Source organism: Hyperolius riggenbachi, chromosome 2 (genome assembly GCF_040937935.1).
Source record: "Hyperolius riggenbachi isolate aHypRig1 chromosome 2, aHypRig1.pri, whole genome shotgun sequence".
Lineage (NCBI taxonomy): Eukaryota > Metazoa > Chordata > Amphibia > Anura > Hyperoliidae > Hyperolius > Hyperolius riggenbachi.
This window is the reverse complement of record NC_090647.1, coordinates 372,331,958-372,358,937: the sequence shown is the minus strand read 5'-3', so window position 1 is coordinate 372,358,937 and position 26,980 is coordinate 372,331,958. Positions and strand designations below refer to the sequence as shown.

General features: G+C 44.8%; 1 protein-coding gene across 1 annotated transcript in view; it reads left to right on the top strand.

Moving 5' to 3' along the window:
• The first annotated feature begins 718 nt into the window (after positions 1-718).
• Positions 719-26,980, top strand: part of CAPZA1 (capping actin protein of muscle Z-line subunit alpha 1) — a 120,553-nt gene continuing 94,291 nt past the window's right edge. The window contains exon 1 of the mRNA XM_068269734.1: positions 719-824. Within this exon, the coding sequence (XP_068125835.1) occupies positions 786-824 (39 nt within the window). The 5' untranslated portion in view covers positions 719-785. The remainder of the gene's footprint in view (positions 825-26,980) is intronic.

Sequence of the window (26,980 nt, the reverse complement as noted above, 5' to 3'; positions counted from 1 at the left end):
TTTGAGATGAGAAAGAGGGACACTAAGCCACATCCCTAATCACGCCCCATCACACCCCTAGTCACGCATACGATAAAGATTTCATAAAAAAAATATGTTGTTTTATAATTCAAATCACACTGGTCCATTCTATCCTGGTTCATTTTCCTTTATTTTAACATTTTTAAATTAAGTATTCTATCAATTTAAAGGATGGGAATAAAGTTTAGATTCAAACACATTTTTTAGTAGAGAAATATATATATTTACAAAGAAAGAGGGACAAATGAGTCGGAAACAGGGACAGGGCTCCCAAAGAGGGACTGTCCCTCCGAAAGAGGGACAGTTGGGAGCTATGTTATACTATACAATGGACATCAGTTTGCGAAACTTTTTCTTTTTTTTTTTTTTAAGTGTTCAACACATCAATCTACAGGTGTCACTAGTAGTGGGGCTCTTTGGATTTTCCCGATCTCAGAGAACTATGTAGTAAGAAAGATGAATAATGCACGCATTATATACCTAGTAACTGTGTTCAGTACTCAGGACAGCTTCCACGTTTATACGAATTGGCCCCGAATTACACTCGGCAAACTATGTTATTTATTAAAGGGAAGTGCGGCGTAAATACTGTGATCTCTAACACCAAGAACCCATCCTCCGGTTTCACTAGTGTCACCAAACGCCTGTAGCAACATGGCGCCCTTACAGCATCACTCGTTTCCGCCTCCTGTCGGAAGTTTACCCTCCCTTCCCGTAGTGCCTTGCGTTATCTTCGCAGCGGGGCTGGGCCAGTTGGAGCCAAGATGGCTGACTATGAGGATCGGGTGTCTGATGAGGAGAAGGTAAATTGCCCTGGGCTGTCACTTTCATGGAGCGGATGGCTGAAATCGGTGGGGTTTCCGGCTCTCATGAGGGCGGATTGCCACATCCCGTTAGCCCTGTCACTGTAGGAACCTGGGCTGCACTGTGATGTGACAGCAGCCAATAAGTGAGCCCTGTAATAAAGTGGTTATCGCCTCTCTATTGGCTGAATGGTTGTGTGTTGTGGTACGTGTGCTGGTAGATTCTGTGCTCTTCCAGGGCTACAAGGAAGTAACTGTGAGCTAAACTCCTGCTGGGCTTTCTGTGTCACCTGCGGTCATACACAACAATTTCAATATGACATATCTAATGACTGGTTATAGTTGAAAGTGTGCAGAGAGTTGTGGTATAAAATATTGTTTGTTTGTATTCCTTGTGTGCAGTGGCTTTTAATGAGAATTCCCACCACTTTTAATAGGTTAAAATTCCCTGATTTATATAATAGTATACATGTACGTTTTAATCTGTAGTGTATTAAGTTTTGCTTATAATTTTGTGCATTTCGTTTAGCCTTCAGTTGTTTACTTCCAGTTAATAAACGTCTTGCTTGATTCAGTTAACTTTTCTCCCAAGCTTTCTTGAAGGACATGCTTTCTAGTGTTATGGTAAATTTTCAGCACCTGACAATGGAAAACATACTAAGTAAGCACAGTAATGTACCAAAAAGTAAGCAAAGTAATATATAATGTTAGTTGTTAGATATACGATTTAAGTTTTTTTTTTTTTTTTTTTTCCTCATTTCATGCTGGGGTGTTGCACATCTTGTAAAAACAGGATTGCAGCATTGTGCACTACGATGCATACAATACATGCAAAGTATGCTTCACTGAAACTATGAATGCAAATGTCTGTGATTGCACAGCATGCTTCACATCACTCTGACACATTCTGTCATACCGCGCTGCCAATGCACCATTGTAAATGTACTATTACGACATAATTGCATTGTATTTGCCATGCAATTATGTTGTCTGACATGTATGTAACATGTCAGTTTTAAAGTAGTTTACTTGCTTGGGTCTGAAATGGTATTTTGCAGATGACTTCATGTTGTTGAAACAGGACTCTAGATTTGATGCCCTGAAACTTGGGATAGAGTAATGGTTGTTTAAAGGATACCCGAAGTGACGTGGTGAGATAGATGTGTTTCGTACAGTGCCTAGCACACAAAAAACTATGCAGTGTTACTTTTTTCTTTCTTTGCCTGAAAGACTTAAATATCAGGTATGTAAGTGGCTGACTTAGTCAGGAAGTGACTACAGTGTGACACTCACTGATAAGAAATTCCCCTCATCTCTTTCTTGCTCTCAGAAGCCATTTTCAGCTAGGAAAGTGTTTTATAGTTGGAATTCCTTATCAGTGAGGGTCACACTTCCTGTCTGAGTCAGCCACTTACATACCTGATATTTAACTCTTTCAGATGGAGAAAGGGGAAAAAAGGAACACAGCATAGTTATTTATGTACTAGGCACTGTACATACCCGTGTCTATCTCATGTCACATGTCACTTCGGGTATCCTTTAAAGCCAATATAACCCCGCTGCTAAAAAAAAAACAAAAAAAAACCAGATACTCACCTAAGGAGAGGGAAGGCCCTAAGTCCTAATGAGCCTTCCCTCTCCTCCGGTGCCCTCGGTGCAGCTCTGGCTCCTCCGTTTAAAGCCCCCGCTGCGGTCCCTTCGAAGACAGGCGGCTCCATACTGCGTATGCGCGATGACGCGATAGAGGGCGTGCGCAGTGTGGAGTTGCCCGTCTTCTGGATTGCGCAGATTACTCGGGCTCCCGAAGATTTTCCGAAGTCACCTTCGCCGGCGGAAGGAGCAGTATTTGACCAATTTAGTCAAACACTGCTCCCGGGGACAGCGCAGCACCGCGGGCACTGGGAGAGGAGAGAGAAGGCTCATTAGGACCTAGAGCCTTCCCTCTCCTTCGATAAGTATCTGGGTTCTTTTTTTAGCTGTGTGGTTACATTGACTTTAAGGACACCTGATGTAAGAGGGATATGAAGCTTGTCATATTCATTTCCTTTTAAACAATGCACATTGCCTGACTGTTCTGCTGATCTTTTTTTTTTATATGTAGCCATAGACCCTGTACAAGCATGCAGATGTTTAACTAAAGTTTTAGTGAATTTGCTGCATGCTTGTTTCAGATGTGATTGAGACACTATAGAGGCCAGAATGTTCAGCAATGATGCCTTGCAATTGGTATTATTTGAAAGAAAATAAATATGGCAGTCTCCATATACCTTTCAATTCAGGTGTCCTTTTTAAACAGGAGCTGCAGCCCTACTATTTAAAGAGAACCCGAGGTGGGTTTGAAGAATGTTATCTGCATACAGAGGCTGGATCTGCCTATACAGCCCAGCCTCTGTTGGTATTCCAAACCCCCCTAAGGTCCCCCTGCACTCTGCAATCCCTCATAAATCACAGCCACGCTGCCGGCTGTGTTTATCTCTATAGTGTCAGTCTGCTGCTCTCCCCGCCTCCTGCAGAACTCCGGTCCCCGCCTGCGTCCCTTCCCTCCCCGCTGATTGGAGGGAAGGGATGGGGGCAGGGACTGGCGCTATGCAGGAGGCGGGGGAGCAGCCGAGACTGACACTACAGATGTAAACACAGCCAGCACAGCGCAGCTGTGATCTATGTCTGATTGCAGAGTGCAGAGGGACATTAGGGGGGGTTTGGAATACCAACAGAGGCTGGGCTGTATAGGCAGATCCAGTCTCTGTATGCAGATAACATTCTTTAAACACACCTCGGGTCCTCTTTAACCTCCCTGCCATTATAAAAATTTGCTGCACACGGCAGGGAGGGTTTTTTTTTTTTTTTTTTTGCATTTTAGCATGTAGCTAGCCCAGCGCTAGCTACATGCTTCCTCCCTCCCTGCGGCGTCCCCCTGTATGCGCCGATCGCCGCCGGCGCATATGCCCATCCGGAAATCCGACGGGCGCGATGACGTCATCAACGTCGTGACGTCAGAGGGAGTCCCGAACCACCCCTCGACTCTGCCTGGCACTGATTGGCCAGGCAGCGCACGGGTCTCGGGGGGGGGGGGGGGGGGGGACCCTCTGATGCGGCGAATCGGGGCGGAGCGGCGGCGATCGTAAGTTACACGAGCTAGCAAAGTGCTAGCTGCATGTAACAAACAAAAAATTATGCAAATCGGCCCAGCAGGGCCTGAGGAATCCTCCGCGGCAGGTTACCCCGAGCTGAGCTCGGGATAACCGGCAAGGAGTTTAATAAAAAAAAAAAAAAGTAGATAATTACTTGCTCTATTTGCATGACATATGTATTGCACTGTCCATGTTTTTCTTTTAGTGATTAAAAAAACAAAAAAATCATTTTTAACATTTCACACTTTAACTGTGGTTGGCTATTTTGAATCCAATCCTAATGTAATTTCCTCCCTTACTCTCCTCTGCCTGATTTGCCTGCCCTTTTCACTATAGAAAGTGCATTGTCTCAGCATGAGAAATACTGGCTAATCAGAGCGGAACATAGGCGTGGGAGGGGAAAACAGGAGGGAAAGAGGCTTCAGCTAACCAGGCTGCATCAGTTGAAAAGACTCTGAAGTATCGTAAAAATCATGTTTTTATTTAAAAAATTTGTTTAACATTATTGCCCTACCTAAACCACCGCATTCCCGCCGCTGTAATCTAACTAAATCCCCCCCTAACTCCCCGGGGGGCAATCCGGGCAGCGCTTCCTTGAGAGGCAGAGCTATGAGCCGCAGCTCTGCCTGTCAGCCTGGATCGCCGCCTCTGCCCACCCATCTGTCTTCCTTCACTTCAGGGGCGATGTTAGGTAGGGCTATGATGATAAACACATTTTTTAAATAAAAACATGATTTTTTTATGAGACTTCAGTGTCTCTTTAAAAGTCTGAGGGGAAGTAGAGAAGCAAAAAAGGACAACCCAGCATGCCCTGTAACTTCCTTTTTGTGTACCAAATTTTGTGTGTACCAAATAAGTCAGGTAAACTGGGGAATTATCATTTATCAACAAGAAAAGTAATAGTGATTTTAACTTTTGGACTGCCTGGTTAGCATCCTTATTACTTGTTTACCATATAAAAATAAGAAATACATTTTTGAGTAGTTATACTTTAAAGGAACCTGAGGTTAGCGATCTATGGAGGCTGCCATATTTATAGCCTTTTAAACAATACCAGTTGTCTGGCAATCCTGCTGAACTTTCTGGTCAGTATGCTCTAATGCTGGGCATACATGGTTAGATTTTCTCTTATCAATCGAGCCGCTGATGGCTCGATTCATAATTTCCGACACGTCCGATCACCACGCGGATCGATTCCCCGCTCGATACCCGCGGGCGAGCAATAGGGAAAATCGAGCGGAAGATAAAGAAGCGCCCTTGGGGATGAGCGGGAGTCGATCCGGCAGCTAATCGAGCCGCCGGATCTAACCATGTTCGCCCAGCATTAATCACACACCTGAAACAAGCATGCAGCTAATCTCGTCAGATTTGGCAGACATCTGATCTGCATGCTTGTTCAGGGTCTATAATTTAGGCTACTTTCACAGTAGGACGTTGCATTTGATTGCATTTGATGCGTTAAAGTCGCACAACGTAGCTGTAACATCAAGCATATACACTTTCACAGTGCGACGTTAAAGTAGCACGTTAAAAATGTATTTAACCTCCTTGGCGGTATGGACGAGTATACACGTCCATTACCGCCGGAGGTCGCTGCTCAGGCCCTGCTGGGCCGATTTTTACCAAATAAAAAGCAGCACACGCAGCCGGCACTTTGCCAGCCGCGTGTGCTGCCTGATCGCCGCCGCTCAGCGGCGAAAGAGGGTCCCCCCAGCCGCCCGAGCCCTGCGCAGCTGGAACAAATAGTTCCGGCCAGCGCTAAGGGCTGGATCGGAGGCGGATGACGTCACTCCGCTCGTCGCTATGGCGACGAGGTAAGCAAAACAAGGGAGGCTGCTCATTGCGGCCTCCCTTGTTAATTCTGATCGCTGGAGGCGATCGGAATTATGCTTCAGGCGCGCCCTCTAGTGGGCTTTCATGCAGCCAACTTTCAGTTGGCTGCATGAAATAGTTTTTTTTTTTTTATAAAAAAAAAAAACCCTCCCGCAGCCTCCCTGGCGATTTTAATAGAACGTCAGGGAGGATAATATGGAACGAAAACGGCGCATGCGGAACTATTTTTAAAGAGAAAACAAAAATTACTGAGCATGTGCAACACAAGTAACGCAGCATATTCATTGCTAAACGCACAGCATGCAACACTTCCTACTAGCGCTACATGTTACACATTAACGCAACGTGTGCACTGTGAATGTCGCTCAGGCATCCCATTACTGTGCGTTACTCTGCGTTAAAATATTTTGTAACGTGCAACTTTAATGTCGCACTGTGAAAGCGGCCTGAAAGTATTAGAGGCAGAGGGTCAGCAGGACAGCCAGGCAATCTGTATTATTTAAAGGGAAATAAACATGTCAGCCTCCATATCCCTCTCACATTGGGTTCCCTTTAAGCAATGTTATTACCTCACTGATGCAGGGTGTGCTATTTTTGTGGAATCTTAGTATTGACAGTAAATTTACTTGAACCATATGTAGCAGGATTTTATTGAATCCCACGTTTGTACCAGTTTTGTGGCTTTTGTCAGTCATCTGTTATTTGGGCACTAAGGCCCCGTTCACACTTGCGGTTTTGTCAAAACCGCACCGGATGTCCGGACCGCACCGTATCCGGACCGGACCTGATCCGTACGGTTCCTATCCGGATCCGGTCCGTTTGCATCCGGTTTCCGTGCGGTGTGAACACGGTTGCGGTCCGGATCCGGTTTCTTAAGGAGATAACAACCTGTTATTACCTGGGGTCTGGGAGGTCAGCAGAAGGGTCTGGGGTCATTGTTGGAGACAGGTGGACGTGTGGAGACCATCCGTGGATACAGAGACTGCAGTTGGGACCATGGATCCAGGCATTTTTTACTCGTATACCTGGGAATTCTCTGTTGTTCGCCTCCTCGTTATCAGACTTATATCAGACATGTTGCTGCCTAGAGCTCCAGCATGAAATCGCTGCTGCCCCACCTGAACGCTGGGCCCATGTGGTCCCCATCCAAAATGCATAGGAAGTGGGGTAGAACGTCCGGTTTTTGTAGCCAGTGTGTTGTGCGCTCTCCGGTTCTCATTGGTTTCCATTGGCCGGATGGTGCAGTCCGGCTCCGCCCCGGATACGGCTGCCGGAGGAGCCGGACCAAAAAATAGCGCATGTTGGAACGGACGCCGGAGTCCGGATCCGGTCCGGCTCCGGTCCGGCAGAACGGACGCATGTGAACGGACGCATAGGCTTTCATTGCTATTGCCGTGCGTCCGTTCCGTCCGTTCTGCAAGCGGTCCGGCTCCGGCACGGCGATTCCGGACGGCCACCGCTAATGTGAACCGGGCCTTACACGGTTCCTTATATCCTACATAAATGGCTAGAATTTGAGTCTCCAGTCATTCCCCTGTTTCTTTGGCGATTTGTCTGTTTATGTGTTTAGATGCTCTTAAATATATCAGACCATCCAATCCATTTAAGTTAAAGATCTTGCAACAGGCCTTAACATGTTCATTTCTGTACACTCCCATCTCATGCTGTAGGGTTGCTATTTTACTGTGTGGTACATGTTCTCTCTCTGTCTGCAGTATTTGTGTGCGTGTCCACTCCTTAGGTTTCTTCTAATTATAGAACAGAAGCTAGGAAAGGTATCTTGGATCTCTAGCTTACGCCTGTATACTTTAACATAATAGTTTGGCACTAGAAAAGACTAATGTAACTAATGAAATGTTATATTTGGGCTAACGTGTATGAACATTTTGAAGCTAATCACCTGACATTCATAAAAAGCTACAGACTAACCGGCAAGCTCATGGTGAACCGGAACTCATTGGAGTGTGTGACGGGCTACAATGGTCCTAAAAGCCCGCTTACTAAAATGCTATGGAAAACAAGTTTACTTTCTTAGAACAGAAAGAATTTGCGATAAATCAGGTTGGAATAAGTTTGAGATGTCTCCCAGTGCATCACTTTTGTTCATAAAAAGCGGACATACATTAATGGCTGTTTACAGGTTTGTTTTTTGTTTTTTTTTCTTTTCTTTTTGGACACTCACTCACTCACACACTTTATCATTTTCTTATTTTTTTTTTGTGTGCACATTAAAGTGTACCAGAGATCATTCATACTTACGGTTTTATACATACCTGCGGCGTCCTCCAGCCCCATGAGCGCAGATCGCTCCCACGCCGCCATCCTCCGCTGCCTCCAGTTCCGGTATCTGGTCACGTTAGTTTGGCCAGGCTGCGCAAGCAAAGAGCGCCATCTACGTAAGTCTCCAGCGGCGTAAATAGCACACTTCACTTGCGTCAGACTGGCCGCGACTGGAGCAGGTTACTGGACTCTGTACCTGAGCTAGAGGCAGTGTAGGACGGCAGCATGGGAGCGATCCGTGCTCATGGGTCTAGAGCAGGGCTGCCCAATAGGTCGTTCACGATCTACTGGTAGATCGCAACCGCCATCTTGGTAGATCGTGGCCTCTCGTTAAATGTTGTGGCCGGCAGCTCATCATGTTTAGCTGCCGGCCGCTGGCCAATAAGGATGCAGGGGAGGAGAGGCGGCGAGGAGAGGCGGTGCGGCCGCTACGTCATGGCTGGGGGCAGCGTGCAACGTGCATGCTTGTAACGTGCCCGGCACCGCCCACAGCCATGACGTAGTGGCCGCGCCGCCTCTCTCCTCGACGCCTCTCCTCCCCTGCATCCTTATTGGCCAGCGGCCTTAGCCCGCCAGATTGTTCCAGGAGTCCAGTACCCTCAGCCGCCGGATTGAGGTAGCCACTACCTCCTATACTGACATATACCTGGCTAACCTACGCTGCAGGCACATAATCCTAGCTAACCTATACTGACACATATACCTGGCTAACCTACGCTGCAGGCACATATACCTGGCTAACCTATACTGACACATATACCTGGCTAACCTATACTGACACATATACCTGGCTAACCTACGTTGGGGGGGGGGGGGGGGGCATGCTTAGCATTTGAGACGTTGGTGGATCTCCTGGCCTCGGCAAATTTTAAAGTAGCTCGCGAGCCGAAAAAGTGTGGTCACCCCTGGTCTAGAGGAAGCCCCAGGTATGTATCAAATCGTAAGTATGAATGATCTCTGGTTTCCTTTAAACTCTGGGGAAGGTAATAAACTGCTGGCAGCTCAGAGCGGTAACCCCGAGCCTGACTCTTGGTAGCTGCTGGGAGGTGTTGGCAAAGCCTGTGTGCAGCAGGTGTCTGTAACTCGTCTCCCCTGGGATCCAGGCGCTGGCAGCCATTCTTCTTCTCGTCCTTGGAGGCTCTCGATCCTTCTGGTCAGATTGCAGTCTGTCGTACCAACGACAGATGGCAATTTCACTATAGAGGTAGAGCGCCACCCGGTGGAAGGAGGGAGAATTGCAGCACTGGATCCAGGGGAGGTGAGTTATATACAAGGCTACTGCAGTTCTATCTAGTGGCAGGATTTGTTTTTTTTAAACTGCTTTTAGGCTAGTTACACACCAGGACATTGCGTTTAGGGGACGTTATAGGGCACATAACGTGCCCCTAACGCAACGCCTGGTGCTCTCTGGTGTGGACGTCTGAGTGAGCCGCGTTGTGCAGCTCACTCTGGCGTCCGTGATGCGTACTCTTGGACGCATGCGGCATCACGTGGTCCCGCCCGGCCAATCGCCGCACAGAGCGGCCGCTCCAGGAAGTAAACACTGCACGTCACTGAGTGCAGTGAATATTAATTAGCCATGTGCCCGGCCGCTCTCCCCTCCTCCCCAACATGACTGAGCATGTGCAAACAGTCTAACGCGGCTTAGCCGCGTAGAACGCACAGCATGCAGCACTTTGCTGCGTTACAATGTAACGCAACGTGGGCAGTGTGAACAGCCCACTTGTGTTACATTGCTGTGCGTTGGGGGAGCATTACAGGCTGGACTAACGTGCGCCTGTAACGTCCCGGTGTGGAAGCAGCCTAAGGGTCTAAAAGCTTGTGGGAAAAAATTGCAACGCTTTTATACCTTAAAATCGACAAGTAATTATACCGCTAGGGAGGTTAAAGGACAATGGTAGCAAGAAGAATATTGAGGCTGCCATATTTATTTTCTTTCAGACCATACCATTTGGCTGCAGTAGTGTCTGAATAACACCAGAAACAAGCATGCAGCTAAACTTGTCAGATCTGACAATAATGTCAGAAACGCTTGATCTGCATATGCTTGTTCAGGGCCTATAGCTAAAGGTATTAGAGGCAAAGGATCAGCAGGACAGCCAGGTAACTGGTATTATTGGAAATAAATATGGCAGCCTCCATATCCCTTTTACTTCACTTGTCCTTTTAAAGCAAAGCCATAGCTTCAATCAGCAATTTCCTTTCAGTCAAGTTGTGTGCATGATTTGATAGTAAGCCAATCCGTCACAATAATGTGCTAGATAATAGAAGATTGGCCTTGCCAGTTCATTTTGCAATTACGGTATCTTCATTGGTCAGAGATTGGTCTCATTGCAGACAGCAAAAGCCAGTACACATGGTGGCCTATGTCGGCCTCTGCCAACTGGTGTGTTTACAGTATCCCCGACCACTGTCCAGCCAGTGATCTGCCAGTAGCATCAGGCAATGGCTTTGTCTTCACCACGTGACGTCACGTGTGCCCCTAGTTGGCCCTTCGCCTCCACATTTTAACTGTTTGCGTTGTTAGTGTTGTAGGCTGTGTCTGTACAGTCTCGGCCCAGCGATGTCACCCGAGGAATCGGGTCTTGATCCTCGTTGGGGGACATCCATCTAGCATGTACAGTGACATGAGTCACTTTGTGTCGCTTAACAAGCAACCAACAAGGGGATGTCAGTGCTAGATGCTGGTACACACACTAGAATGTTCTTGGCTGAGGTGGCCAGATCAGTATTTAGCATGTCTACCACAGCCAAATAATCCTGGCCAAATGCATCATTCTCCTCCCACTGGAGCAACTCCATTGTGCACCATGCCATCATCCCTACCCCCCCCCCCCCCATTATAACAGGGAGCAGCGCAAGATTGTAGTTTGGTGATGCATTTCTACAGCACTCTCTCCTGAACTTCTGCCTGAGAGACCAAATCCCAAACAATCTTTGGCCATATGTATGCCCTTTAAAGGGGAACTGAAGTAAGAGGTATACAGAGGCTGCCATATTTATTTCCTTTTAATCAATACCAGTTGCCTGGCAGCCCTGCTGGTCTATTTCTCTGCAGTAGTATCTGAATAACACCAGAAACAAGCATGCAGCTAGTCTTGTCAGATCTGACATTAATGTCAAACACCTGATCTGCTGCATGCTTGTTCAGGGGCAATGGCTAATAGTATTAGAGGCAGAGGATCAGCAGGGCTACCAGGCAACTGGTATTGATTAAAAGGAAATGATTATGGCAGCCTCCGTATACCTCATATGGGTAATTTCCCTGACTGTTTTAAACAGCCTGTAAGATGCCTTAAAATGGTTATTTATAGAAATCTGAGTCTTTTTTAAAGAGTTCAGATATTGTAGGGGTTTACACAGTGATAGATACATAGCATAGTATAGTATTTTAGAGGAAGTAAGTGCTGAGAAAAAGCTATTTGGCAGTTTTTCTGGAGACCCTACGGTTCTGTGGTCACAGGAGGGTAAAGAGAGGGTTTTAATAATCCTATTGGCACACAGAGGCTGGGTCTGTATATAATGCCCAGCCTCTGTTGCTATACTGTCTTCAATTGAATTCAATAATTCTGCAGTGTCTACTTCCTCCTTTTATGGAAGCAGACATAGGGTTAACATCCGGTGCTTACAAATTAGCTGATCTGCTGAGGCAGCCAACTGACACAGCTGAGAAATGAAATTACAGTTGTGATTAGTCACACATGAGGTGGAATTAGACCAGCTAAACTGTCTACATACAGAGTGCATTTCTCTTTTCTTTTCCCTTCCTTTTCTTCCTGGTTTAATATTTCCTGAGAACATTTCTAGATCTTTTGTATGGTTCTATATCTGGTTCTATTTTTTGAAGAGTCTGTTGCTGAAGTTGTTGATGTCCTTGCTTGCACAGAAAAAAACAGAAGCAAGTGGCAGCATGTTTCAGCACAAATATTGGTGGAATGCACCCAACTGTAGAATGTTCACAGGGATGTTTAGTCACTGTTGCGAAAATGGTTTTTCTTTTGACTGTAAATCATTTGCATAATTTTTGTACACTTCCGCTATAGAGGAGCCATTGTTTCATTCTTATCTTGTTCTTGTTTAAGGCTACATTCACATCAGGACGTTGCGTTTGATGCGACGTTAAGGTCGCACAACATTCTCCTAACGCAACGCATTGTGCACTATAACTTGGACGTTGCGTTCTTTTGCCCTGCATTTGGTGCACCATTTTTGTCGCACAGTGATGGAACAAAAATGGCGCATGCATTACATAAAAAAAATTACTGAGCGTGTGCAACCAACCAACCATGCAGTTTACATTCAGGAGTAGTATACATGTACAGATATATTAATGTAATCAAGATACAATTTACATGTCGATTTTGAATGTTGACAGCCAGCGTGACCACAATTTGTTAAAACTTCTTACATGAGCCTCTGTTTTCATAAACACTTTTTTTTTATAAACAGGCAGATCAGTATTAACATGAGATTTGAATTCCGAAATAGTTGACGGGGAGCCTATTCTTCCATTCCAAAGCAATCGCCCTTCTTCTGGCATACATTAGCAAGAGTCTCACTAGGTATAGTTTTTTCCCAGTACGTCAGCTCAGACAGCACCCCTAATGAGACTTGTCTCCCTCCAACACACGGACAGGAATCTGCAAAAGATTTAAATTTGCATAATAGGCGGCCCCAGTATATAAGGCATTAGTCATCAATTACCTTCAGTTCTAGTTTCCTGTCCGGACGTGAAGGAGTGAGAGGTCTCCAGGGAGCCATCTAGTCAGGCGGCTGGGGCTCTGTTGCGGAGGTTTTCCTGGGCAGTCCGCTTCAGGGGGAGCAGTGTGGAGCCTGGCAGCACTTAGGAGGCTTCTCCTAGGAAGGCGGCGTTTTTATGCGTGCAGGGGCACGCAATGGAAACTTCCGATGCGGAAATCCGGAAGTGGTCACGACGCTGGCGTCCCACGTGACCCGGAAGTGCAGCAGGCGGCAGGGGCCGCGGCGGTGAGCTGCTTCAGCTGGGGATTATGCAAATTCTTCAGGAGCAGGTATTTTAGCCTCTCAAATCCTGGTCTCAGATGTGTTGTAAGCTGGGATCATGGAGGACGCTGTAGGACCCTCTCCAGCATTATCTGTGGAGTCTGGCTCCGAAACCCCTCTGGCAAGTGGTTATATGCACACTGCTTAGCTAGTTTTTTCTATGACTTATTTCATGGGGGTTCTTGGCTAATTTAGATTTGTTTGTTTGTGTTTTAGCCCAAAAGATCTGATAAATCGAGTGCGCGCTCCAGTCAGGACAAGCGCACAGACACCAAGGTTGAGAAAAAATGTGCTATCTGCAACAATCGCATCTCTTCTACCTCCTCTAAGAAATTATGCCAATATTGCACTGATAAGATTGTAAAGAATGAGTCTCCTGCTGTGTTTAAAGACTTAATGGGCTGGATGAGAGCAGAGATGTCTACTGCTATTAAGGAGATAAAGGATTCGGCTATGAGCACTGCTTCTACCTCTAATATTTCTACTGTGCCTGTTGTGTTGCCTGGGGATCCTATTGCAAGCATGTCTGGAATAGTTGTTACGAATCCTCCTGCTGCTGCTATGTCTCCAGCTGGATCAGGTGCCGCCCTTCCTATTCCTCTGGGAACTAAGAGAAAGAGGTCGGGGGAAGATTTGGGTGAATCTGAACTTTCAGAGGGAGAGATTTCTGCATTTGAGGAAATTTCTGAGGAGGCGGCAGTGATTAAGGGAAGCAGACCACATAGGTTTGCCTTCTCTCCTGAGCTTATGAAAGACTTTATTGCTGCCATGCATAAAACAATGGGTATAAAGACTGAGCAGAGATCCTTGACAGCCCTTGATCAGATGTATGAAAGTTTGACGGATCCCCAATCTCAATTTATTCCTGTTCATTCCTCTCTGAAGTCCGTGATTAAGAGAGAATGGGATAGTCCTGAGAGAAGAGCCTTTTGGCCTAGATCTATGTCTAGTCGCTATCCTTTTAATCCGGATGACCAGGTTTTTTTGGGGACCTCCGCCTAAGCTAGATCCGTCATTATCAAGGGTTTCAAGGAAGACTGACTTGTTGTTGAAGATTTTGGCAATCTTAGGGATCCCATTGACAAGAAGATGGACAATATCCTTCGTAGGGCCTGGGAATCATCGTCATTAACATTTAAGCCGGCAGTGGCTTCCACCGCAGTAGGGAGATCTTTGAAAACATGGGCTCTTGGATGTACAATCCAAGATTGCCTCAGGTGTACCGAGAGAGGAGATACTTAATGACTTCCCAAATCTGTTTAATGCTACGGACTATCTCACTGATGCTGCTGATGACACTGTGAAATTAACTGCAAGAACTGCTTTAGTAAATTCCGCTAGAAGAGGGGTTTGGGTAAAGACTTGGGGGGGTGATAATCTCCTCTAAATCAAGACTTTGTGTATTCCCTGTGAAGGGGGTCTTTTGTTTGGGTCAAAACTTGATGAGACCTTAGATAGAACCGCTGACACTAAGAAAAACTTCCCCACTAAGAGAAGGTCCTTTCAATACAAACGGTCCTTTCGCGGGCCCCCAAAGTCAGAATCCAATGAGCGCCCCACCACCTCCAGAAAGAGGTGGGCTCCTTACAGAAACCAGAGAGGGAAGCCCAATCCCCCCTCAACTAGCAAGACTACAAAAAAATGACATCAGGCTTCCAGTGGGAGGGAGGTTAGCCCACTTTTACGAAATATGGCATCAGTACTTCACAAACCCATGGCTTCTGCACATTGTCCTGGAAGGATACAAAATAGAGTTCGAAATGTTACCTCCCCAAAAGTTCTTTGTCACTCCTCTGCCATTAGGACATACAAAACAACTAGCCCTTCAGGCCGAAGTAAAATCCTTGCTTCTCAAAAGGGTAATTCGGGAGGTCCCCTCATGTCAAAGGGGCCGGGGGTTTTACTCTCCAGTATTTCTTGTTCCAAAGTCACAAGGAGGCTTTCGCTTCATTCTCAACTTAAAAGGTCTAAACAAGTCAGTAAAGTACAGGAAGTTCAGAATGAACAACATTATTTCTGTGATTCATCTTTTACAGAAGGACAGTTTCCTTGCATCTCTGGATCTGAAAGATGCGTACCTGCATATTCCCATTCATCTCTCCTCTCAGCAATTCCTCAGATTTGCAGTCCAGTTGGACGAAAGGTAAGACATTTTCAATTTAATGCTCTTCCTTTCGGGCTATCCTCTGCGCCCTGGTTGTTTACTAAAGTCATGTCAGAGGTCTTAGCAGTTCTAAGACTGAAGTCTGTTAATTTATTGCCTATTTGGATGACTTATTGCTTTGGGGTTCCTCTGAGAGGTTACTGTATGCCCATTTGGACTCATGTCTCTCATTCCTTCAGTCCCTGGGTTGGCTTGTCAACTGGGAGAAATCCTCTCTGACCCCTTGTCAATCTATGGAATATCTAGGGTTCAACATTGACACTGTTAATGAAAGAATTTTTCTGACTGATAAGAAGATTTCTTCTATACTAAATACTGTTCTTTCTTTCAGAAATCAAGATCAGTCTCGCTGAGAAGGGCCATGGCCACATTGGGTCACTTAACAGCCTCATTCCCGGCAGTTCAGTGGGGCCAGCTGCACTCAAGGGAATTACAAGTGTGGATTCTAAAGAACTGGAACAGGAGATCAAGTTCCCTAGACAAGGCGGTGATGATTCCTCACAGTATCAAGGTATCCTTGATGTGGTGGCAGATCAAGAAGCATCTATCCGTGGGTCGTCTCTGGAATTATCCATCTCAGACGACGATAACGACGGATGCCAGTGCGTGGGGATGGGGGGCCCACATGGACTTTCGACCAGCTCAGGGGTCAGTGGTCAGACCAGATGAAATCAAGCTCCTCCAACAGCAGGGAGCTCGAAGCAGTATGGCAGGCCTTACAGTTTTTCAGCAGCCAGATCCAGGGCCATCATGTTCTAATAAGATCAGACAACAGCAGTGTGGTGGCTTATGCGAACCGTCAAGGAGGAACAAGGAGTCACCTGCTGTGGTGCCAATCGGGGTCGCATTCTCAGATGGGCGGAAGCAAATCTGGAATCGTTGAGGGCAGTCCACTTGAAAGGGACCTCAAATCACCTGGCAGACTTGTTGAGTCGGAAAGCTTTGGATCAGAACGAATGGTCAGTCAATCCTCAGATTCTTCTGGAAATTACATCTCTATGGGGATGTCCGGAGATAGACTTATCGCAAGGAAGGAGAATGCCAGGTGTCGGAAGTTCTGTTCCCTCACCCGAAAGACAATCCTTGGGCAGTGGACGCCTTCTCAGTGAATTGGGGCTTCCATTTGATGTATGCGTTTCCTCCAATACCGCTGTTATCCAGGGTTTTGAACAAGATTATACAGGACCAAGCACGAGTTATTCTGATTGCGCCATTCTGGCCAAAGAGACCCTGGTTCACGTTACTTCAAGCCTTGAGGGTATCAGAACCAATCAATCTTCCTCCTCATCCGGAGCTTCTGTCTCAGGGGCCATTCTTTCATCAAAATCCGGAGCTTCTGCATCTTACGGCATGGAACCTGAATGGGGATTGTTAAAGGCAAGAGGTTTCTCAGATGAATTGGCTGGCACTTTAATCCAGAGTAGGAAGAAGGTGACTCGTCAGATCTATCAGAAAACCTGGAAGATCTTTAATGAGTGGTGTGTTGAGAGATCAATGGTCAACAATTCCCTGGCTTCAGTCCTGGAATTTTTACAATCTGGGTTCCAGAAGGGGCTCAGTACCAGCACCCTAAAAGTCCAGACGTCTGCTCTGAGCGTTTTCCTGGAGAGAAGATTAGCCCAGGAGGAGTTGGTTATACGTTTCTTTGAGGCATTAAAGAGAATTAAGCCTGTGGTGAGAACAAGGATACCTCCTTGGGACTTGAATATTGTGTTGCAAGGTTTATGTAAACCTCCATTTGAACCTTTAGAACAAGCATCTGATAAGTTTTTATCCTTAAAGACATCATTCCTCTTGGCAATCACAACCGCAAGAAGATTGGGAGAGTTGCAGGCCCTATCCATAAAAGAGCCGTATTGTGTGGTCTCAGAGGATAGGATCACCCTACGATTGGACATTGCTTTTTTGCCTAAAGTAGTATCTAAGTTTCACAGATCGCAAGAATTGTTCATTCCTTCCTTTTGTGATAATCCAGCGAATGACAAAGAAAGGATGCTTCATTGTTTAGATGTTCGAAGATGCTTGCTTCAATACCTGGAAAGGACTAAATCCTGGAGGAAGACCGAGGCAATGTTTGTAATCTTCTCAGGGAATGCCAGGGGAAGTAAAGCTTCTAAACCAACACTTGCAAGATGGATCAAACAAGCGATTACTGAAGCTTATCAAATACAGGGCAGGCAGCTGTCCTTCCCAGTAAAAGCACATTCCACGAGAGCTGTATCAACTTCATGGGCAGAGAGGGCAGGAGCCTCGATAGAGCAGATATGCAGGGCAGCAACCTGGTCCAGCCAGAACACGTTCGTGAAGCACTATAGGCTTAATGTTTTGGCTAATTCTGACCTATCCTTTGGCAGAAAAGTTCTGCAGGCTGTAGTCCCTCCCTGAATTTATATATCGTGTATATCGTCTCATTAGGGGTGCTGTCTGAGCTGACGTACTGGGAAAGACCAAATTACTTACGGTAACGTCTTTTCCAGTAGTCGCGAAGACAGCACCCCTACAACCCACCCTGGGTAAAAAAAAAAAAAAAAAAAAAAAGATTAAAGATTATATGAGCATTATTGCGGTGTCCGTGTCTTTTGTATAGAACTGAAGGTAATTGATGACTAATGCCTTATATACTGGGGCCGCCTATTATGCAAATTTAAATCTTTTGCAGATTCCTGTCCGTGTGTTGGAGGGAGACAAGTCTCATTAGGGGTGCTGTCTTCGCGACTACTGGAAAAGACGTTACCGTAAGTAATTTGGTCTTTTTCCGCTAACGGAAGGTCACCGAATACACTCGGGCATGGCCTTAGCAGTAAGTGGAATTCTATTATCAATTAGCATAGTCAGGAAGTCATGTATATCCCTCCCAAAAGGGTTGGATATGGTCACATTCCCAATACATATGAATAAAGTGAGCCTCGGGGGCTCCACATCTCCAGCAAGACCCCTCCTCTAGCTTGCCCATTTTAAATAACCTTGTTGGTGTCAGGTAAGTCTGATATAAATACTAGAGAGATGTCAGCTTATGTCTAGCAGCAATTGGAGTTGAAATAAAGTGAGCCAAGACATCTGTCCATTCCTTATCTGTCAGCTTTGACCTGTCTCCCCGTCTAAAGAATTTAAAATTGGGTAAGAAAGAGGAGGATTTAAGGTCGTCAAACTGCATAAGAGTATTGCCTGTGGTAACATCTCTCAGCTTGACAATTCCCTTATGAGCCCATAGACATGGATCAGGAATAGTGGTGACTTCTGGAAGTCTGGGATTGTTCCATAGTGGGGTATGTTGGGACCATTGGTTCTTTGGGGATAAAAATTAAGCAGCAGCCTCCCAAACTTTTATTACAGTAACCAGAGGGTGTAAGAAATGGCAAGGCCTTGGATCCACGAAAGGGTAAACTAGAGAGTGCCATGAAGGATCCAACGATAGCTGCTTCTAGCACTGAGGCTGGGTTGTAAGGCGACTGTGCAAACCACCAGTAAACTGATGTAAGGACTGCTGCCCAATAGTAGAACTTAAATTTGGGAAGTGCAATTCCACCCCTGTCTGCGGGTAGTTGCAAGTTAGACAATGCTATCCATGGGGGGGGGGGGGGGGGGGGGGGGGGGGGGGTAGGAGATCCCCATATAAATGAGCCAATAAGTTTGTCCATTTCTATAAAAAAGCGAGCGGGGAGACATGTCGGGGTGTTCCTGAAAAGGTAAAGAAATTTGGGAAGGATACACATTTTAATTAAATTGAAGCAGCCTATGAGGGAGATTGGCAAGGACTTCCACGTTCTTAGTTTCTTTGGTGGAGGTCACTGTCGGGGTGATGTTCAGGGCATAGTATTGTCAAACATCAGGAGAGACATCAATGCCGAGGTAACAAAATTTGTTGACTTGGAGAGGGTGAGGATGGGAAGCTGATGCATTATAAAGGTCGAGAGGGAGTAGGAGAGACATTTCCCAGTTCATTTTAAGACCAGAAAATGACCCAAAATCTGAAATCAGACAGTGCCAATGAGAGGGATGCATGTGGGTCTGCTAAATTGAGCAAAAGGTCGTCGGCATATAAGGAGACCGTCTCTTCTATGTCAGCAATCCAACTACAGCAGTGGCAGCTCGTAGCTGTGCAGTGAGAGGCTCCATCGCCAGCGCAAAAAGCGCCGAGGATAGTGGGCATCCCTGGTGCGTTCCTCGACCAAGGAGGAAAAAATGAGTCTATTTCCCGTTCATACTTTAGCTTTGGGAGCAGTGTACAATGCCTGAAAATATGCTATAAATTTGGGCCCAGTCGCACAGACTTTAGTATTGCTGTGCGTTGGTCTGCGTTATAAAATTTTCTAACGTGCGACTTTAACTTCGCACTGTGAAAGAGCCCTAAATGATTTTCCGTTTACTCAGCAGAATGTATAACTTGTTTGTAAAATATGAATTAACCACTTCTCATCCAGGCCTTGTTTTCCCCCTTGTGGACCAGAGCAGACATTTTAGCTATGTCCTTATTTAATCAGTAATAACTTAATCCCTACTTATAACACGCAAGTTAAATATATATATATTTTATTTTTTTTTCAAGTCTAACGAGGCTTTCATTGTATGGTATTTTTTTCCCTCGAACAATTTTTTTCTATGTATTTTAATAGGAAAAAATAGAAAAAAATCTTTTCTCAGTTTTTTAGGTATTCAAGTTTAAGGGCCCGTTTCCACTATCGCGAATCTGCATGCGTTCTCTGCATGCAGATTCGCACAGCCAATACAAGTGGATGGGCCTGTACCACTTGTCAGTTTGTTTTTTTTTTAGCGTTTTCTCTGTGCAGGATTTTTCTGCATGGCAGAGCCCTCAGAATTCGCCTGCGTGTGGAATGCATGCGACTCGGCGCTAATGTATTTAATAGGGAAATCGCCTGCGGCTTTGGTATGCGAATTTTCATGCGAATTCACATGGAAATCAATGGAAAAGCACACCGGCACTGCCATGGTTAAATTCGCATACATCGTCATCCATGCAAATTTTCATACAAATTCGCATACAACCGCATGCGAAATTCGCAAGCGAATTTTTACCGCGGTGATTCATACCGCACAAGTGAAAACGGGCCCTTAAAGTGCAAACGCCTTTTTTGTTGGCTTTTTCTACCGTTCATCACAAAACGTAATTATGTTCCTGTAACAATGTATAGTAAGGATATTTGATTCCGAAGTAATGCTACAGTGTGTACTTTTCACTATGAACTGAGAAAATAAGTGGTTTTAATAGTCAAAATCAATCTTTTTGGCTCAGGGAACATCTATTCCCTTTCACCAATTAACACTGCATCAGATAGTGCCAGATGTGTGCACAGGAGCAAGCCCAATAGTGCACAGCTGTGCTTTATCTACAAGACTTATCTCTAAGTCCTCGTGGCTTAGATGAAATCACAGAGGACATAGATATACTGTAGTGGTGGATAAAGTGGTTAATAAGCATTGTGAAACATGTAAATCAATAATCGTGGCTGTGTGTATCAAATGAGACCACATATTTTGGTGTTGGTGGTGTGAGTAGACTGCACATTTTGTGGCATTGTGAGATTTGGGGGGGGGGGGGGGTGGCTGGTGGTGCTGAAGTGTGTGTGGGGGGCTGCACATTGTGGCAAATGAAGAGAAAGATCCGCACCACCTTCAGAAAAGCTTAGTCTGTTTTTATTGGAAAAAAACATACAAATTTAAAAAGAACTTTAAGGCAGGACAGTCCACTGTTTCGGGCTCCTGCCCATCTTCATGCTGCCTAGTTCTGAAGTAACATACAAAAACACCAACATATATACAGAGAAACAACCAATCACTGAGTATATACTAATTAGAGGACCTGATGGGAAACAGCCTATTTACATATCTAGTCACACCTCCAACTCCCCCATTGGTGGATCTGAGCAAGATCCAAACATTCAAAAAATAACTGTCAATAATGGCTGAATAAAAAAATATCAAAATCAGGCATGCCTCTAAGATGTATTGGCAAGATATCAGCCAAAACGCCATGGTGGAATATGCTGAATAGCAGAAAAAAGAAAAAATCCAAAAAGTAACATTTTATTAAAGAAAACAAAACATCAAAATCCGCATGGAAATGACACATAAACGCATCAATACGACGCGACGCCATACCCGCATACGCGTATAGATGACGTAATAATGCATATCCTCTATCTAGACTACTGACGATCAAAAATACGCATCTATGCCTGACGTATATACACATGAGACAAGCGCTCAAAAAATGACGCATAAACGTATAAAAAATTACGTATCAATAAAACAATCCCCTAGAAAGTGCCACATGAACGCGTCCTAACTATACGCAATCTTTGCGACTAAAAATACGCGTAAAATTAACCAAACACCAAAAAATGCCGAAAAAATGCCGAAAAATGCCAAAAAAATGCCGAAAAGTCAAAAAAAGCCGAAAAAATGTCAAATGCCAAAAAAATGCCAAGAAACTGCTGAAAAAATGCCAAAAAATGCCAAAAACATAAAAATGCCATATATGAAAAAATCATGCCATATATGAAAAAAATCAATTCAGCAATTTCCACCAATGGTATATCAGATGATTGGTAGTATAATAAAAAATATCCAATAAAAGAAAGCTAATAAGGCCTATAAATATCTATGAGTCTATCAGTATCACCAATCTAGTCTCAAATCATACTCTTTATTTAACCCACTATTCACAGTGTCAAGTTCTCTGATCCATTTAGATTCTAACTTCAATAATCTAGACAATCTATCACCCCCTTTATTATCCTGTTTAACCCCATCGATGACACAAACCCTAAGCTGACTAACATTGTGTCCAAAGGTAGTAAAATGCTCTGAAACGGCCTGATCCATATTCTTTTTGCGAATGGTAGATTTGTGCGAGGCCAAACGATCTTTCAATCTCTGTGTCGTTTGGCCAACATAGCACTTACCACATGGGCATTTAAGCATATAAACCACCCAACGAGAATCACAAGTGTACCTATCTCGTATGGCATATCGTTTACCACTCATAGGGTGAAAAAAGGTATCACCCTTAATGAGGCTATTACAAATATGACATTGTAAACAGGGAAAAATGCCACATTGCTTTGGTTGTTTATTAATACTGATATCAGAATGAACCAATTTACTCCTAAGGGAGGGTGCTCTTTTGTAACAGAACATAGGGGGGCGATTAAATTCCTTAAGGGGGCTGCACATTGAGCATGTGTGGAAAGGTAGACCTTAGAGATGTTCAGTGAAATACTATTAATTTTGAGTTGATGCAAAAATAAGAATGCTGTGGAAATATATGTAACTTGGCATTGCTTCATGCATCAGCTACTGCATTTGATTGGTCCAAATTCGAAGTTGATTAATTTGCATGTGATGTAACACTTGTATGAACTTGGAATCATTAGCGTCTCACTGATCATCTCTAACTCCAGCTTTCTTTTTGGTCACATTGAAACAATTTGGTAGTTTTTATAAGATCCTTTTTTTTTTTTTTATAGAGCTGATGGACATTATGAATCTACTGAGGCTCCTGACATATGCTGTAGACAACTTTAAATGCATGTATATACAAAACTGGAAGCTAACTGTTTCTGGCCCACTGCAAGCAGTTAAACGCATCTCAGGCTTTTAGTGCCTGAGCCCACTAACGCAGTTGTGTTCCCCTTTCAGCATCTGTAACATTGATGTGTTTCTGAAAAGTGCACACAACTGCGTTAGTGGGCTCAGGCCCTCAGAGATGACCTAGGTCTGAACTGTAAAGACTCGTGCACCGTTTCATGTCTCTCCTAATGATAGCTGTTGCATAGTTAGGACGACCTCTGCTTTCAGGGAATGAGATCTGTACTGACATGCTGTTCAGCTATAGCATAGTAGCACTTTTTTTCAGTGGACAGTGGAGGATGTCTGTCAGCAAACAAGCAAGCAGCATCCTGTGTCTTGGTGAAGAATAGACAATGCACTTATCTGTTGTTAAGACATGCAACATGGGGGACGGTCAAACAGCATTGTGAGGCATCTGTACACACATTCGATAGTTGGATAAGACTTTGCATAACAATCTCAGCCATGTTTTCTTTTTCTCTAGCGTGTTTGAGGCTTGAAGAAGTGGGCCAATTTTTAGACACTTGTAGATAGAAAGCAGTGGATATATGGATCCCCTTGCTCATTTGGGTAAAATTACCACTGTGCTCGATCTGATTCAATAAATTACATGAAATATATCAGAACATTATTGGGGGGGAGGAGGGGCTGTAAATCGCCTGAAGAATTAATCACACTAATCGGATATCAACTAGTGGATAGCCACCTTAAAGATGAGCTTCAGTGACATTAGTAGAATGCAGTAAATTATTCAGGATACCCACTTTTACGTTAATTAGCCTGGTTTCAGCATCAGGAACACTTTGTATATCTATATTCAGTATTGCTGTATATTGGTGTGAAGCCACGCCCTCCCAGTGATTTTTTTTTTTAATTTTTTAATTTTTTTTATTATTATTATACAGAATTGTCCCAGAGCTATCTGGGAGCCCAGGCATTTGATTCCGCTGGCTTTGGAACACACAATCAGTTTCAGTCAGTAAGATGCCTGAAGATGATCTCTGGGTTTTTGAACAGCTTGTGGAGGTAGAGATCTGTCATTCAGTCAGTGGCTGAATTTATTAATTGCGAAGAAATATTGACCTGCGGATGACCACCTTTAGTGTCATGTGAAATAACTGAATCATCCAGCTGCCAGTAAAATGATCACTGGGCCTCCTTTGGCATCGCTGTGGTAATTCTGCCTCCAGGGACATTACAGGGTTCTACCAGCTACCTGTAACACTACAGTAGTTGCAGTGCTTTTTGGCATGGCAGTGTGTTCAGCCTTTTGTGATAAGCCAGTCGTACTTCTGTGGTCCATCATCATTCCATAAAACTGAACTGATCACTCAGCGTCTCATGGTAATTGGGCTCTGTTCTCACTGGGTATGTTTACTGCAAGCTCGGTTCAGCTCAGGAAGAAGATCCCAATATTAAAATAGGGAAAAAAATCAGTATGGCGCATTGCGTCAAATGTAACGCAGTATCCAAACTTGCTGCATTTTTCTTGGCATGCGGATTCGTTGCCCATAGCCACCTCTGGTGCAACGCATCTGTCCCCAGATGAGCACTCAGCATATACTGGGTCACAGTATAGTGGACCCAGAACTGTCAGCCCCACTCTGTCCCGAACGGATCTGTTACAAATGGCCTGTATGCCTTTGTGCACACTTTCAGTTATGATTGGTAATCCACTGAACAATTTTATCATGTAGTATAAGGGTAAACAGATATTGAATACTACCAGTAAATTGTGTAGGTACACCCTCATACTACATGGAGGTGGTAAAATTGATGATTGGCCAATCCATAATAGAAAGTGTGTTCCAGTCTTAAGTCTTGGGGCTCAGTAGGACCTGCAGCTATTTATTTATCCCCCCCCAATGATCGTCAAAAGCACTAAAATGGTGGAACCCATTGAGAGTGGTTACACTTGCAGCATTGCTATTGCCAAACTCTGCATGCAGCATTTTTGGAGCAATCCTATTCAATGGCTGCAGGCCCAAATCGGGATTGCTCCAGGAATCGCATTTAAAATTGTGGTAAAATAATCACAAGCAGTTTCCAAAATGCAAAGCTGCTCCACAGTGGGCCTCGGGCCTACAGTGGTCACCATATCATGTATAGTTCTACACAGGGCTGTGTAGTCAGTACAAAAATCATTAGACTTTTTCAAATCTCTGACACCAGGTACCCAAAATTGCTCCAACTCAACTCCACATCCCTGGTTACACCTACCTTATTGAGAATATGCTGCCCAAAAATGGCAGACTGGAATTCTTTTAGTGACCGTTCATGTGCTATATGTACCCTGGTAGCAGTCTTATGCTGGGAATACACCATGAGAGCTTAAAAAAAAAATTTTAGCAAGTAGATTGCTTATAAGGTAATTTCTGGCAGGTCCAGTCTGATTTTGATTGGTTTTCTGATCGATTTTCTCATAAGTGAATGGAAATTGATTTGAAAACCGACCAGCCAGTAAATCTGACAAGAAAACTCATTGTGTATTCCCAGCATTATGCTGGGTACAAACTGAGATTTACTGTGCGATCGATTATTTCCAAACATGTTCAATCTACTTTCCTGATCGATTTCCGATCGATTTCCTATTGAAGTGAAAGGAAATCGATCGGAAAATGCTCGGCAATCGATCGGAAAGCAGTTTGGTAATGTGAGAATAATCGATCTGACAGTAAATCGGAAAGAAAATCTCAGTGTGTACCTAGCATTAGTTTCCTGATACCACAGTTTCAGGGCTTTGTGGGGTTTTTTTTTTGGGGGGGGGGGGGGGGGGGTTCTACGCAAAACTTTCCCCTATAGTAACTCTAGCATCTGTTTTCTACATAGCATTTCTGTGCTTTTTGCAGTACATTTATTGAAAGCGATTGGCTGGCTCCTTGTAGCATCTCTATCTGTTGCAATTACAATACAGTGCAATTTTACTGAACAGAAAGCTATCCAATGTCCTCTATTCCCACAGGAGGCAGTCGGGGGGGCAGCAGCCAGCCTCTCCTTGTGAGCTCAGATCACCTGACCCAGCTCACCTTCTTGTACTAGTAACAAATTGCCTATTTGTGGCCAGCACTGCAGTTTGAGCAGAGTATCTCATAATAAGATCTGCTGAGCTGTAGTCCTGACCACAGAAAGTTTAATCTCTGAGGAGCAGAGATTAATTGCCGTTCGGGGATTAGGATCCCATCCCCTTGCTTCATGTAGCTGGGCCAGCCAGTGCAGATGCACGTCAGCTGTGTAGCTGATGATGTATATACTGTTAGCATGCGGGCTGGGGCATGGAGGAACGACAGAGCGGCACACGTGACGTCACAGCAGGCGATTGAAAACAATCGAATGGTAACTGAGAAGTGTGTGGCCAGCTCAAAAGAATTTCTCTGGAACAGCTGCATCAAACTTGGGAATTGTGTGATTAAAGTGAACCTGTACTGGCTAATGGAAAAACTGCACTTGGACTCTCTATTCTTGCGGCTGTACTGTGCCTGCATGAGTATGCTTGTGCAGTGAGCCAAAGCTGCTCACCCATGAGCGGCTGTGTACTACTGCGCATGTGCAGCTATACTCACACCAGCATAGTATGGCTGTGCTCCTTCACAAATGGGAGCATGGCCATGTACTGCCAGGGGTTCCGCCCAATGGCGGTGGTGTAGAGGAGGACACAGGAAGGACCAGTTCACATATGAGCGGATACAGATTGGAAACAGTAAGCCTATCTGCAAACAACAATTTTCCTCCTGCGTCAAGCTCGTCCACCTGTGCGCATCACCGCTCAACAGTCCATCGATTCAGCCCCGAGGCCAGCAGAAGCATGGGGCTCGCCATAGGCATGGGACTCTGCGTTTTTGTCTCGCATTCCGCAGCAAAGGGATCCGGGTTCTTTTAACAAGTAAATCAGATCCTGTTTTTAACATAGGATCCGCTTCCTACATTTAAGTGGATCTTAAATGGACACTGGGCAGTCATTAAAAATGAAATTGTGACATGCCTGGGGCTTCCTCCAGCCCACAGTAGCCCTCTGGCATTGTCCTGGCTCCGTTATTGTACGACTTTGGCCTAAAGTCATCAGGGCTGCTTCCCGCTTTGCCTATACGCATCATTGCACCTGGCTGACGTGATGCGTATAGGCAAAGCATGAAGCAGCC